Genomic DNA, 15,877 nt, shown 5'->3' on the forward strand with positions numbered 1-15,877 from the left:
TTTATCTTCAAGGCTTCGTAACCAGTTGGGGTTGAGTCTCCAGAAGCTGCTACCCCTATCATTCTCAACCGATATTTCCAGGTACAGGGGCGAGTGGTCAGATATACCCCTCGTTTTATGTTCGACCTTCTGGACTAGAGGCATAAGGCTCCTGGAGACCAACATGAGGTCCAGCCTAGAGAAAGTATGATAAGAGGTGGAAAAGCATGTATATTGAAGGGCTGTTGGATTACGCTCCCTCCATGGATCAACCCAGTCAATATCTTTTATAAAGTTGGCAAAACTCTTGTTATTACTTCTTATGGTAGAGGGGGTACTCTTCCACCGGTCAAGGTGTGGGTCTAAGATGTTATTAAAGTCCCCCATGCATATAATCGGGATGTTTGGGGATAGGGTGGCGAACTCTATGGCATTTATCAATACCTTGTATGAGAAGGGAGGTGGAATATAAACTGACAGTATTATCAACTGTCGAGCTTTGATAGTACAATCTAAAAAGACATAACACCCCCCCATATCTATGCTAACCCTGTTACAAATAAATGACGTTTTTTTAATTAGTACAGAGACCCCTCGGGAGGAAGACGTGAAGGGTGCATGAAAGGCATGGCCAACCCATGGTTTCTTAAGAGCCATCTGTTTCCCCCCGGTAAGATGTGTTTCCGTAAGTGAGGTAATATCTGCCCCATACTTTCTCACCTGGTTTATAACCAGCGACAGTTTTATATTTTCATTTAGGCCCCGGACATTCCAGGTAAGTGTTTTAATCATCCCACCTTCTCGGGTAATCCCAGCCATGCCACCTTCACGTCCCCACCGAAAAAGTTACGACTCAGGTTCTGTTGGCAGTTGAGCGAGCGCAGGGCAGTCCCACATATCATTATCACTTTTGTTACCTGTACCATATATACATATATTACATACAACATACAATCCCTCCCCCCAACCTGTATACCACCTCCCCCTTGGCATACCTAGAACCCCAACCCTCCCACAAACAAAAAAAAAGAGGAAAAAAGAATTCCAGCAACCTGGGGGATAATAAAATTTAACTAGCCACCAATTTACGGGGGGAGCTCCCTGGTAAAGTATTATAGCTCCTTAGCAGCCTAGCCTTCTGCCAGTTGCCGTGATCCTGGGACATGGTTGTCCAGCCACTTGGCTGCTTCTTGCGGGGTTTGGAAGTAAACCGTCTCACCATTATAGATCACTCTAAGTTTAGAAGGGAATACCATTGAGTATTTTAAGTTTTTTTCCTGAAGTCGTTTTTTGACTTCCCTGAATTTTGCTCTCTCTTTTTGAACTTCAAGGGCAAAATCGGGGAACACGGAGATTCTAGCCCCATTGTACTCCAGTGGCCCGTTAATACGTATCAGGCGTAGTATAATGTCTCAGTCCTGAAAATTCTAAATTTTTACTATTAGTGTCCGTGGTGGAGATCCGGGAGACAATGGTCGAAAGGGCACTCTATGAGCCCGTTCTACTGCAAAGTGTTTGGAGAATGCAGCTTGTCCAAACTTTGCGATCATCCAGTCCACAATAAATTTTGCTCTCAGCCTGCCCTCTACGTCTAGCATTTTGGACTTCAGCTTGGATACTTGCATGGTCATCTTGTTTACCTTGTTGAACCACTGATTATAAACATCCTCAAGTGCTGAGACCTGGGCCTCTACTTGAGTGATTCTTTCTGTTGTTACTTTAAGATCAGTTTTAATGGAGGAGATTTCCGCTTGTACCCCAGTTATTTGATCGGACAAGCGCTGCTCAGAGGTATTTATTGCCTCCAGTACTTGCTGAAGTGTAATTTCTGGCGCAGGTGGCGGGCTTTTGCTTTTAAAGGGGGTGGTCTGTGGGGTCGATGTAGGGTTTTGCAAGGTATTCCCCTCTTGGGCCCTCGCATACCTCTCTAGCCGGGCAGCCGCTGAGGTGTTTCCTGTTTTGCCCATATTTACCCAAAGGGCGGTGTGGGCAATCCGAGGTCAACTGTATTAATGAGTTATAGTTCCCAGCTGCACTATTGCCAATAAAACAGGATTACATATATTTCTGCCTGAGTTTTACTACAAAGGTGTACAAACGATCTCACCAAGATACGAGTAGATGCTAATCAGAGATTGAGGAGTGATATTTTCCCACGCTGGCAGTGTGTACGTTAGGACCCACAGGAGGTCAGTAGAAGGGGCATCAATGGTGTACAGAGTCTAGTTATATGCCTCACTCGGCGGTGTCCTGCTAAGGGTGATTACCCACAGGTGTACCACGCTGCTATCGGTCAGTGGAGCTCTATATGGTCGATCAGGTTTACCTAGTAGTGATTTTCATCCTCTGATCTAAACCTTCTGGGTATCACACCCTGAGCATAAATGTAGTACAACAGAGTTTTCAACGTGGGCTGATCTTCTCCGATTCCCAGACCTGCCAGGCCTCTATGCTCAGCGTCGCTCCGGCTAAATGAGATTTACAGGGTAGGGCACCAATTTCCCTTACACGGCAATTTTAGCTAAAACAGTGGAACACTTATCATATAGTAAATTATACTGCATCAGTTTGTTGATCGGGTACGTATCTCTTGGCAGGACTGGACCTTGATGTCCCGTGAGTCCGTCCAGGGGGTGGTGGAGTAAAGAGATGGGCAATCTCTGGTGGATGATATGAGGCCGTTTCCAATTTTCTTGTTAATGCCCCAGTGTGCTGCAGCCGAACAAGAACGCGCTGAGGCGCTTTGCTGGATCCGTGGTCCTGTCTCGTGGGATCTTCTGGGGCCTTTGCCTAGGATTAGGCATGCTTTGTATGCCAACAGTAGGGGGGGGCCCTCAGCAGACCCTTACCCCTCTATCAGCAGCTCTTCACTTGGGGCTTGCTTCTCGGCGTGCCGTCTGCGGGCAGGGATTCAGTAACCCAAGCCAGTGTCCAGATTTGCAGAATCACGATGTAGTATGCTTATCTTTACCAGAAATAGAGGGGGCCTGACTCCGTCCCTCAGCCCTAGTTAACTGCACCGGGTTTGTCGGCTTGCTCAGCACTGCCCATCCAGATGTATCGGGGACACAGAGTATCAGCTGGAGGGGAGACTCTCTCACCGTCTCCCTCTTCAAACCACTCTCTGCGCTGCTCAGTCCCGTTGGCTTATAAAGTATACAGGGGCTTGCTCACCCTATTCAGGCCACACTCTGGTCAATGGACACAGGCTTTTCAACCGGAGGGGAGGCTCTCTCACTGTCTCCCTCTCCAGACCACTCTCTGCGCCGCTCAGTCCCGCTAACTTGCAGGGTGTGCAGGGACTCGTGCCGCCTCTCTCTCTGTCACCCTCAGCGCCGGGCAGGAAGCCGTCAGTCGCGTGCCTCCTGCTAACTTGCAGGGTATGCAGGAACTCGTGCCGCCTCTCTCTCTCTGTCCCCTTCAGTGCCGGGCAGGAAACCGTCAGACGCGTGAGTCCTATGACCCGCCGGAAGGAGTTTACAGTGGAGGCGCTCCAGCCGCTCTCAGGACCCTCACTCATACGGCCACAGCTTCCCACGCCGACGGACTCCGGCACTATGAGCAGACCAGGCGGCTTCTTCTTTTACTCCACTGTAAGATGGAGATCTCTTATCCCAGGCACGGCATGCTATTCCGGGCAAAGGACTCACGGATATTCAGGTAACAGGGAGCTCAGCCCTCCAACCTACTCATTCCCGTACCGCCATGGCCACGCCCTCCTTCATATGTGTATATTTAATTATTAAATTACTGTTTTAAATTGAGAACCGTCTTGTCTAAATCATTGGTACAGCCAGCGCTGGCACATTTCCTACTTCTTTGACGGTGTTGACAAATAAGACACACTGTAGTGTGATACTGCTTAACTATGACTTTGCTCAATTACATTGGAAATTCATGTAATCACCATGCAGAGCATCATAGAATATCATGTCAGGCTGTTAGCTTCTAAATTTTGTTTATGTACACTGTAAAACATTTAAATTCACATGCTTAAATATAATAAAAATGTTTGTGTTTGTTTACCCTTGCCGTGTATCCCATTGGAAGATAGTGGGAATTGATAATGTAGGAACTACTGTTGTCAAGGGAATTAGTTTATTATAGTAATTCTTACATGAAAAACTACATTTTCAATGTTTCAGTCCAGGTAGAAGGTAAAGAAAACATTTAATGCTAATAGTCTCTAATGCCAATATTTAAAAATTGATGATGAATGATTGTTGTCCCCTATTAATGGGGGACAAGTGATAGATCTTTGTACCTATAGTATGTGTTACTCCCATTATCATTGTTCTGTGTTGTAAGCTCAGACTACATTAACTGTAGGTCACTGTTTCCCAACTCTTGTCCTCAAGCTGCCCTGACACTACAGGTTTTCAAGCTGGCATGCTTTATGCAGGTGATCAAATAGTGCTTCAGTCATCTTGAATCACCCACCATGCTTAACAACTGATTGCCCAAGGTTTCCAGTTTAAAAACATAGAGCCTGATTCATATTTGCATACCTCCAAACATGACCCTCTTCAGGAGGGACACAGTGCTCTGTTCCTGGACTTTCCTGTTAATGTACAGTATGCTCACCATCACCTGTGTTGAAACACTTTTCTTACCAAATAACCTGTTTAAATCAGGTGATGGTAATCATACATTAAGGGGTATATTCAATGGCGTTGTCAAGCCCGTGACGGCAAGCTATATGGTGGTTCTTTTCAGCGAGTACGGACAACAAACTTGCTGCATTTGCGGCGAACCTCGCCGTTTAAGGGAATCCGGCGAGGATTTTTGCAAAACATTGAATACGGCTAGGGGGTTGTACGGCGAGGATGGCTTTTCCTTACCAAAAAAGCCATCCTTGCCGTACAAACCCCCCTCGCCACCCACATTAAGAGGGAAGTCCAGGAACAGAGCATCGTCTCTCTCCTGGAATGAGCCATGTTGGGAGGTATGTCCATGATGTCTATTCACTGGGAATATTGAAATGAGATCCAGCAAAAATTATATCAAAGCCTAATATCTCCTAAAATCATTTTAAACTTTCCTCTCAAATGCCTGTCAACCATATGTGTCGACCTATTAACTGTCGACCTACACATCATCTAGATCCCATTTAGAACTATGTTATATATGGTATAATAAATTAAAACAATTTTCACATTAATGTGTGATTGAAATATTGGCTATCACACATGAAGAATTAAAAACATTAAAAAAAACCTTTCATTTTTTGCAGTGATGTATGAAGCTGACGACATTCTACCGGACTTTGGATGGGTTCTGCAGGGAGTAGGGGATCCTCTTTGTACAGCTAAAAAGCTACATACAGAGAAGGTTCATTTGGTGATCATTTATTATAATTACCTGCTATTAAATAATATCATTCTAGTGCTCACTTTAACTTTAAAATCTTAGGACTAAAATCACTAGATTCTCAAATTTTGATTGCAGAGTTTCTAATGTATACTTATCAGATATCTGCTTATTTAAAGTATATAATTTTATAGTTTGCCATTGCATACTGTATAGCAAACTATATTATTCTTTCTCCTTTCTAATAAAAGTTTGCTATTGGTTTTTGTCTGTGGTAGCACACCCCTAAGCATATCACTAACCAGTTATCCTTACTAGAGGGGGCCTAACTTATAATTAAACTTTATATCTGCTCCCATTCCTGTGCAACTGTTCAACAAAACCTCTTGTCATACTGTATAGCAGTTAGTTACTTGTTTAGTTTCACAGCGGCAGATATATCGCATGCTATGCGATGCGATTTTGTACCTGTTCATAACCCCACTATCCACTACGCATGGAGTTGATTTTATATAGTGTGGTGTGCGCAGTGAACCACCGAGCCCGAAGCGTGGCGAGGGGACGCGAATTACTTTACATGTATTCCGTGCCGAGCGCATTGAGCCCCGCAAGGGGACATGGAATACATGTAAAGTAATCCAAGCTTCGGGCTCGGTGGCTCGCTCTGCTCGCCACACTATATTATATAAACTCCATGCGTTGTGGATAGTGGGGTTATGAACAGGTACAAAATTGCATCCGATCGCATCGCATGCGATGCATTCGCATGTGATTTATCTGCCGCCATGAAACTAAACAAGTACCAGCAGTTATACTAATGGATTAAACACAACCAGCCAGTTGCTACTCATCATCACCATTGCATATACAGATATGTCCTCATATATCATTGCTGCAGCTACGCCACATAGCCTCTCTTGGTGAGCCATGTTGTGTGAGAATATTCTAGCATCAGGTGTATTGTTTGCTTTTTTTTTTTTGCCAAAAAGTAATCTTAATAGCAATGTGATGCAACTTGGATGCCTAGAGACTGCTGATTAATTTGATCATCTATATATATGTCTAATGTCTGATACCCCTTTCACATTACAGCTAAAACACGGTACTGTAAATTGCCGATTTTAAATGGCTTTAAAACGTTTCTAGCTGTAATGTGAAAGGTCCAGAGAGAATTTACCGTTTTTAAAATACCTGTAATCCAAAACGGGTTAAAAGTAGTGTCCTACTCGTTGTAGAGCCAATCCATTTGTAGTGTGAATGGCTCTGAAATGGTATGTACAAGCAGGGGCTGGCTGGCAACTTTTAGCCTAGGGGGCAAGTCCAGAGCACTGGCCCATACCCCCCCCCCCCCCCCCCCAACTTTCTGGAAGACGGAACGCTTGTGCGCGCCGGAGGCACGCCGAAAAATTAGGCGTGTGGCCTATCATAAGGGGGCGTGGCCTATTCCATGATTGTATTGTGTACCTGCAGATTGCACATTGTGATGCTAATTACACATTATGCCGCACACCTTGATGCCTATTACACTATATACTGTGATGGCAATTACCCAATGATCCCCACACCATAATGCCCATTACGCCCCACACCATGATGCCCATTGCACCGCACAATGTGATGTCCACAGTGCCAGATTTGCCCCCACAGTGCCAGATATTCTGCCACAGTGCCAAATACACATATGCCCCCACAGTGCCAGAGACACATATGCCCCCACAGTGCCAGAGACACATATGCCTCCATAGTGCCAGATATGCCCCCACAGTGCCAGAGACACATATGCCCCCACAGTGCCAGATATTCCCCCACAGTGCCAGAGACACATATGCCCCCACAGTGCCAGATATTCCCCCACTGTGCCAAATACTCACATGCCCCTACAGTGCCAGATATGCCCCCACAGTGCCAGAGACACATATGCCCCCACAGTGCCAGATATTCCCCACAGTGCCAGAGACACATATGCCCTCACAGTGCCAGATACACATATGCCCCCACAGTGCCAGAAATGCCCCCACAGTGCCAGAGACACATATGCCCCCACAGTGCCAGATATGCCCCCACAGTGCCAGATATGCCCCCACTGTGCCAAATACACACATGCCCCCACAGTGCCAGATATGCCCCCACAGTGCCAGAGACACATATGCCCCCACAGTGCCAGATATTCCCCCATTGTGCCAAATACACACATGCCCCCACAGTGCCAGATATGCCCCCACAGTGCCAGAGACACATATGCCCCCACAGTGCCAAATACACACATGCCTCCACAGTGCCAGAGACACATATGCCCCCACAGTGCCAGATATTCCCCCACTGTGCCAAATACACATATGCCCCCACATTGCCAGATATTCCCCCACTGTGCCAAATACACATATGCCCCCACAGTGCCAGATATGTCCCCACAGTGCCAGAGACACATATGCCCCCACAGTGCCAGATACACATATGCCCCCACAATGCCAGATATTCCCCCACATTGCCAAATACACACATGCCCCCACAGTGCCAGAAACACATATGCCCCAGTGCCAGAATTTGCCAGCAGCAACTTACTCACCATTGTTGCTGTCTCATTTCTATCTGCTGCTGCTGGGGGAGGGGGGGGGGGGGGCGGGGGGGAGGGCAGTACATGCCCCTCCTGCCCACACCCCAGTCCGGTGCACCCTGCAGCCCCAGTCCAGTGCAGGCCGCGCACCTCCTTCAGCTCTCCTGCGCTGGCCGCAGCTTCTAGAACACGGCCGCGGCTACAGGAAAATGGCCGCCGGCCTCCTGCACTGAGGACATGTCCTCAGTGCAGGGGTCCGGCGGCCATTTTCCTGTGGCCGCGGCCGTGTTCTGGAAGCCGCGGCCAGCGCAGGACAGCTGGAGGAGGTGCGCGGCCTGCATTAAGTGGCTGGGTAAGCAGCCCGGGGGGCACATGGCACCCTGCCCCCCGGCCCAGCCCGCCCCTGTGTACAAGTCATTAGCAGGTCACAGAGGGTGATAGGCTATCTCCCTTGTGATCTCACTAGGCACAAGGAGGAAGTAAAGAGCAGAGAGGAGACTTTATTAACCCAGTGCATACTGTGCAGGTATTGGGATCATTTGGTCAACAGTCCTTAGGTCGACACAGTTGGGTCAACATGCTGGAAGGTCGACATGAGTCTAGGACAACATGGCAGAAGGTTGACATGAGTCTAGGTCGACATGGGTGAAGGTCGACAGGTGTCTAGGTCAACATGGGACAAGGTCGACATAGGTTTAGGTCGACACATGCATTAGGTCAACATGGGTTAGGTCGACGTGTCGTTAGGTCGACATGTTTTTTTTCACTGTTTTTTGAGCCAACATGTGCCGACAGGCGGTATTTCATGCCCTACCATCCACTAGGGCATGGCGGGAGAATAAAATAGTGTGCCGAGCGCAGCGAGGCACCGCACCCGAAACATTGCGAGGGGCTGCGGTTCACTTCCAACTGTGTCCATGTCGACTGTGTCGACATTCGGGTGAAAAAACTGCGAATAAACCCAAGTCGACCTAACCCATGTCGACCTAACGCATGTGTCGACCTAAACCCATATAGACCTGTTTTAAGAAACGTTTACAAAAACGGGTTGAAAGCAGGTTTGTAATGTGAAAGCAGCATGATTGTGTGTCTCCGAAACACTGCCATCTGTTGGCACCGAGTGAATCTACATCTCTTTCTCACACATACACAGAGGCAATTACAAGATAGCAGACTACCTTCTGAAGTATTTGCTTCAAGTGGGCTTACTATTTTGTGATACTTGTATGTCTGTGTGACTGAGTCTCTGAATCTGTATACGAATTGCTACAATGTAGCAGCCACCATTTATTCCAATACAAATTCTGTTCTGCTCCGTATATAGACTCAGTCACACAGAATATACAATTTTCATATATCAAATTAATCCGCACACTCATTCATCCTATTTACTTTGTGGTGCAAGTAAGACGCAATTTTGGCAAAACAAAAAACCGACTGCTCATGGTGTATTAAGGAGAGATGCATGAGGAATCATCTGTATTTGCATTGGCCATCTAGCATCAGCAAGAGATATACCCTTCCTGACAGGTGAATCTGCTTATGCGTGGATCTACTTTATTTGCATTTCCTGAACAAGTCATTACTGCATTAGCCTATGCTTGCTTACTCTCCCAAGGTGTAAAGAGACACAAATGAATGAGACACATACAATATATAAGGACATATGCCTTTTTGCTGCACTTGTTAAGTAAGAAAATGTGTATCTCATACAAAACTAAACCAAAATATATTCATCACAGTGACCCCGAAATTGACAAAACAGACCCAAGGAATATTTATTGCAATTATACTTTTTATCCATGCTTGCTGTGGTTAAGGAATTGATAGTAGTAGTTTACACTAGTCAATTTTCTAAATTTGTTCCAAGCTTACTGAATTTTAACAGACCAACTCCACACTTCTGTCACTCTTCAAAATCACAGATAGTAATTGTTAGAGCTGTAGTACAGGTTGAGTAACCCTTATCCAAAATGCTTGGGACCAGAAGAATTTTGGATAACGGATTATTCCGTATTTCAGAATATTTTTATACAGTATTTCAATTATATATCTGCAGGTATCTTACATTTATGTTGTACAAACACATGAAATACATACAAATATATTTTGTTTTTGCATAAAACAAGGTTTCAAAACATGAAAAAAAGTTTGTGTACTATATCAGATACTGAATTTAAATGCCAAGCAATCATTTTCTTGCACATATTTAGGGGAAAATTTACTAAGGTAAATTCGTATTTACATAGTAAAATACAATTTTTTTAGGTGTATTCGTATTTTTGGCATTTACTATGACCAAAATTTGAATATTCGTATTTGTATTTATGGCACGTTCGTATTTGTAAATCCGCCATCTGCCATCGTAATACACCATCGACAGAATACGAATAGGAATCACCATTCAAAAGATTGTTGATTCCTAATATACTAATTTCAATACGGCCAGTAATTAGGGATACGCCCGCTAATTGCCGTCCAAATACGCCTGGAAAATACACTTCATTTTCCAGGCGTATTTGGCTTCAGCCTGCACGGATCAGTCAGATCCATGCAGGCTTCAGCGTGTAAAAAATAGAAAAATAAATAACTAACTAAAAAAAAAAACGGCATTGGGTCCCCCCACGTCCGTAACCAGCACCAGGCTGAAAGAGCCGGGGCTGGTATTAAAAAAATCAGGAAACCGGGCAAATAGGTGCACCACTGATTTTTTAAAACCAGCCCCAGGGCCGGGGCTGGTTCCCAAAATACGGGGGACAAAATGACTAGGGGTCCCCCGTATTTTAATAACCAGCCAGCAGGGTAATGCCACAGCCAGGGGGAGACTTTTTATACAAGTCCCCCCGGCCAAAGCAGTCACACCTACCGACCAGCCAGCCTGGCCAGGCTCCTGGGGGAGTGGGGACCCCCCAATAAAGGGGTCCCCCCCTCCAGGACTTACCTGGCCAGGCTGAAGCCTGGTGCTGTTCTCAATGCCCCTGGGCGGTGGGCATCAAGCTGATAAAATGGTGTAAAAAATAGAATTAAAAACTATTGTCTTATACTGTGGAACTACAAGTCCCAGCATGCGAGGCATTAAATGGCCCGCTGGCACTTGTAGTTCCACAGTAAAAGAAAATGTTAAATAAACACACTGACACCCATAACAAATAAAAGTTTAATACATACATTACACATACATACTGATACTTACCTTTCTTGTGCCCGTAGGTAGGTCCCTGGGTCCGGGGCTCCATGATCCGGGGTCTGGGGCTCCATGATCCGGGGACCAGGGGTCTGAGGTCCGGGGCTTCAGGATCCAAAGAAATCCATTTGGGGACCTGTAGAAGAAAATCCTACTTACCATGGTCCTCCGGCAAAGATCATGTCCTTTTCGTTCTGCCGTAGTCCGGGTCTTCAGGGGGAAAAAAGAAATGCGGCTCCTGATTTCCCGCTGGGCAGCCAATAGAATCATTTGGAGCAGAGGCGCTGAAGATGAAACTTCAGTGCCTCTCCTGTTAGTTAGTGCGAGGGTCACCGGCCAGGCGTTCGCGTTTTTTTTTTTTGAAGACCCGGACTACGGCGGAACAAAGAGGACGTGATCTTCTCCGGAGGACCTTGGTGAGTAGGATTTTCTTCCACAGGTACTGGGTTTCTTTGGATCCTGGAGCCCCGGACCCTAGAGCCCCGATCCCCAGACCCAGGGCTACCTACGGGCTCAAGAAAGGTAAGTATCAGTATGTATGTGTTATGTATGTATTAAACTTTTATTTTTCATGGGTGTCAGTGTGTTTATTGAACTATTTATTTTACTCTGGAACTACAAATGCCAGCAGGCCCTTTAATGCCCCGCATGCTGGGAGTTGTGGTTCTCCAAGTCCCAGCATGCGGGGGAGGCTTGCTGGGACTCTAGTTCCACAGTATAAGACAATAGTTTTTAATTTATTTTTTTTTACACCGTTTTATCATCTCGATGCCCACCGCCCAGGGGCATCGAGAACAGCACCAGACTTCAGCCTGGCCAGGTAAGTCCTGAAGGGGGGTACCCTTTATTGGGGGGTCCCCACTCCCCCAGGACCTCTGGCCAGGCTGACTGGTCGGTAGGGATGAATGCTTTGGCTGGGGGGGTACTTGTATAAAAAGTCTCCCCCCCCCGGCTGTGGCATCAACCTGCTGGCTGGTTCTAAAAATATGGGGGACCCCTAGTCATTTTGTCCCCCGTATTTTGGGAACCTGGGACTGGTTTATAAAATTAGCGGAGCCCCTATTTGCCCAGTTTCCTGATTTTTTTAATACCAGGTAAGTAAAACAAGACATTTTTAATACCAGCCCAGCTCTTTCAGCCTGGTGCTGGTTATGGCCGTGGGTGGGGGGGACCGCATGCCGTTTTTTATTTATTTTTTATTTTTCTATTATTATTTTTTTTTACACACTGCAGCCTTTACGGATCTGACTGGTCAGTGTAGACTGCCTATACAAATTCGTATTAGCGACCGTATTAACGGCAATCGGGGGGGGGGTTTCAAAGCTGTCGTATTTGACTGCTTTGTAAATTACCCTCCAGAACACGAATTTGCATACGGCTAAAACAGCTGTATGCATTTGTATTCATTCGTATTAAGAATACGAATACGAAAAATCGTATTCGTATTCTTAGTAAATTTTCCCCTTAGTGCCAGTTACATATCACTTACTCCGTAGTGCCAAAACATTACAGCCGATCAACCAGAATAAGGGCTTAGTATCATTTTTTAAATACCGAAATGCTAAAGCTAGCAAGTGAAGCTGCCACTCAAGAATGAAAAGAAAAGCCCACCGGAGCTATTGCAACTCTTTCACAATTGATGTGCAGCCTAAACGAAATAACGGGGAACATTGCTGCAGAAACGACGAGGACATGCCTGAATTTTTATTGATACTCCCCATTACCTCCCATAACGACTACTTCCCTTACCTCCCATAACAGAAACCAAGGGGTTAAGACAGTGCTTGAAACTGGGTGTTCTATTTAGCATTCAAACGCTTCAAAGGCGACAAAATATCAATATAATTTTGAAAGTAATATATACATTTTAATTCAACAACAGAATAAATTAATGAATAAAATACACAGAGTATATATACACCGGCCGGTGGTTAGTATAAAAGAAAAGAAAAAATTCCAATATAATACTTTTAAAATAGCCAGTCCTTTGTCTCCTATTGGGTTAGTGAGGTTAATAATTAGTTTGTCAGAGATTAGTAGTTCCTCTGTCCCCAATCCTGTATTTCCTTTTGCTAGCAAAGGTTACTGGTAGTAGTTATTAAGGTACTTGTGGAGTATCACGGCTCCCACGACCTGCATCGTATGCAGATTGTATGCTAAAAATCGCATCGCATGTGGCATACGATGGCATACGATGCGATGCAATGTTTTACCGATTTTTGACTATTTTTGCTCAAAAATCGCATAACATCGTATGCCATATGTAGTGGCATACGATGTCATACGATGCGATACGATGTTTTACCGATTTTTGAGCAAAAATGGTCAAAAATCGGTAAAACATCGAATGGCATCGTATGCCATATGTAGTGGCATACGATGTCATACGATGCGATACGATGTTTTACAGATTTTTGAGCATTTTAGCTCAAAAATCGTATGCGATCGCATCGGATGCCATACGATGGCATGCGATGCGATGGCACCCAATTTTGGACTGAAATGCATCAGAATGCATTGAAATGTGTATTGAAGTAGTGAAATGCCCCCAAATGCCATTTTTCATAGTGCACCACCCCCACTATCAACGTCAACCCGAAGCGTGGCGAGCGCAGCGAGCCCGCGAGGGACGGCGGTACGCGTCCTACGACCTTTTCATACCCCCACTATCCACGTTGGCGTGGAGTTGAGAATAGAATAGTGTGGCGAGCGCAGCGAGCCACCGAGCCCGAAGCGTGGCGAGCGGACGCGGATACCTTCACTATACGCGTCTCCTCGCGGGCTTTACAGGTATCCGCGTCCCCTCGCGGGGCTTGCTACGCTCGCCACGCTTCGGGCTCGGTGGCTCGCTGCGCTCGCCACACTATTCTATTCTCAACTCCACACCGACGTGGATAGTGGGGGTATGAAAAGGTCGTAGGACGCGTACCGCCGCCCCTCGCGGGCTTGCTGCGCTCGCCACGCTTCGGGTTGACGTTGATAGTGGGGGTGGTGCACTATGAAAAATGGCATTTGGGGGCATTTCACTACTTTAATATACATTTCAATGCATTCTGATGCATTTCAGTGCAAAATCGGGTGCCATTGCATCGCATCGGATGCCATCGTATGGCATCCGATGCGATCGCATACGATTTTTGAGCTAAAATGCTCAAAAATCGGTAAAACATCGTATCACATCGATGGCATACGATGCCATGCGATGTTTTACCGATTTTTCACCATTTTTGCTCAAAAATCGGTAAAACATCGTATCGCATCGTATGACATCGTATGCCACTACATATGGCATACGATGTTATGCGATGTTTTACCGATTTTTGACCATTTTTGCTAAAAAATCGGTAAAACATCGTATCGCATCGTATGACATCGTATGCCACTACATATGGCATACGATGCCATGCGATGGCATACGATTTTTGAGCAAAAATTCTCAAAAATCGGTAAAACATCGCATCGCATCGTATGCCATCGTATGCCACTACATATGGCATACGATGCCATACGATGGGAGCCGTGATACTCCACAAGTACCGTTATTAAAAACCTTTAGAGTAGGTAGCCCTTCAGATATTGGGGCGGCGGCTATCTCTGTTCCACCAGATTTCCTGACAACAGATAGATTATACTTGCGGTCTCCGTCCGTGATTTCAAGTCTCTCAGTCAAAGTGCCGGCCGGCGATGCTCTGTGGTCACAGTTAATTCGACTGACGCGTTTCTCCTCCTTAGTGCATCGGAGGCTTTCTTAAAATCCTACCCATAACGACTACTTCCTGACAATCACTCTGCACTTACATCCTCACTGCGAGTGTAATTTCAAGGCACCATTACACATGTGCAGTGTGATCGTGGCACATGCGCTGTCTGCCAATAATCACTCAATTGCGAAAAACATTGGAATAGTGTACAACTCTGAATTAGGTTCATGTTTAGCTTTATCAAGTAAAATGCTTTATCTGGTTGAGGTGTATTTTTCAGTTGAAAAGGAGCCTATTTTGCATACATTTAAAATAAACCAACTTTAACACAGTTTTATATACTTTATATATGGAAATGATAACATGCCCAGTTTGACAATTTTTTATTTTCTTTTTAGGATGCAATCCAAAACAACCATGGCTTGGAAGATGACACCACTGATGATGACTGTATTATTATTGATGGTGTGCAGTTTAAGAGTGAAGAATCCATTGAAGCAATTGCACAGAATTTAAAGCAAATAGATTGTATAATGTCTAAACTCCCTAGTCAATTTTAAGTATTGAGATGTAAAGAGTAAAACAAAACAAATAAGCTTGAAAATATTTTTTTTGTTTTGTTTGCTATATATTAATTTAATACATAGGGGGAAATTTACTAAAGGAAATTTGTAAAAGAAATAGGTATATTTGTATCCAGAAATACACTTATTTTTGACATTTACTATCCCGAAAATACGGCAATTCGTATTGATGTGCTATCAATACAAATACGAATTGCCGTATTTTCGGGATAGTAAATGTCAAAAATAAGTGTATTTCTGGATACAAATACACATATTTTTTACAAATTTCCTTTAGTAAATTTCCCCCATTATGTTAAATGGTTAACTTGTACTTTTTTTTAAATAATGAGTGTTTAGTGGAAAAGCTTATTTATTTTTTTCTTGTTTAATTAGGCTATTGTGCATTTGTTTATAAAATTTAACTTTTGGGATTTATAAGAGTATAATAAACACAGTTCAAATGTGACATATGTGTATTTGTTAATTAAGCATCATACTGCTAATCTTTTACTCTAAAGGGGCAGACCTTTAATCATTACAGGAAATGCAAGAGCTAGTTTATTTTAGAATGATTGGAACCCCT

The 15,877-nt window shown here is 44.8% G+C and overlaps 1 protein-coding gene across 1 annotated transcript in view; it reads left to right on the forward strand.

Moving 5' to 3' along the window:
- The window catches only part of ZCWPW2 (zinc finger CW-type and PWWP domain containing 2), a 63,874-nt gene extending 48,466 nt beyond the window's left edge, over positions 1-15,408 (forward strand). The window contains exons 8-9 of the mRNA XM_083188635.1: positions 5,213-5,319; positions 15,127-15,408. Coding sequence (XP_083044761.1) covers positions 5,213-5,319; positions 15,127-15,288 — 269 coding nt within the window. The 3' untranslated portion in view covers positions 15,289-15,408. The remainder of the gene's footprint in view (positions 1-5,212; positions 5,320-15,126) is intronic.
- Positions 15,409-15,877: the final 469 nt, after the last annotated feature.

The sequence above is a fragment of the Crinia signifera genome, chromosome 5, assembly GCF_055691185.1.
Source record: "Crinia signifera chromosome 5, ASM5569118v1, whole genome shotgun sequence".
NCBI lineage: Eukaryota > Metazoa > Chordata > Amphibia > Anura > Myobatrachidae > Crinia > Crinia signifera.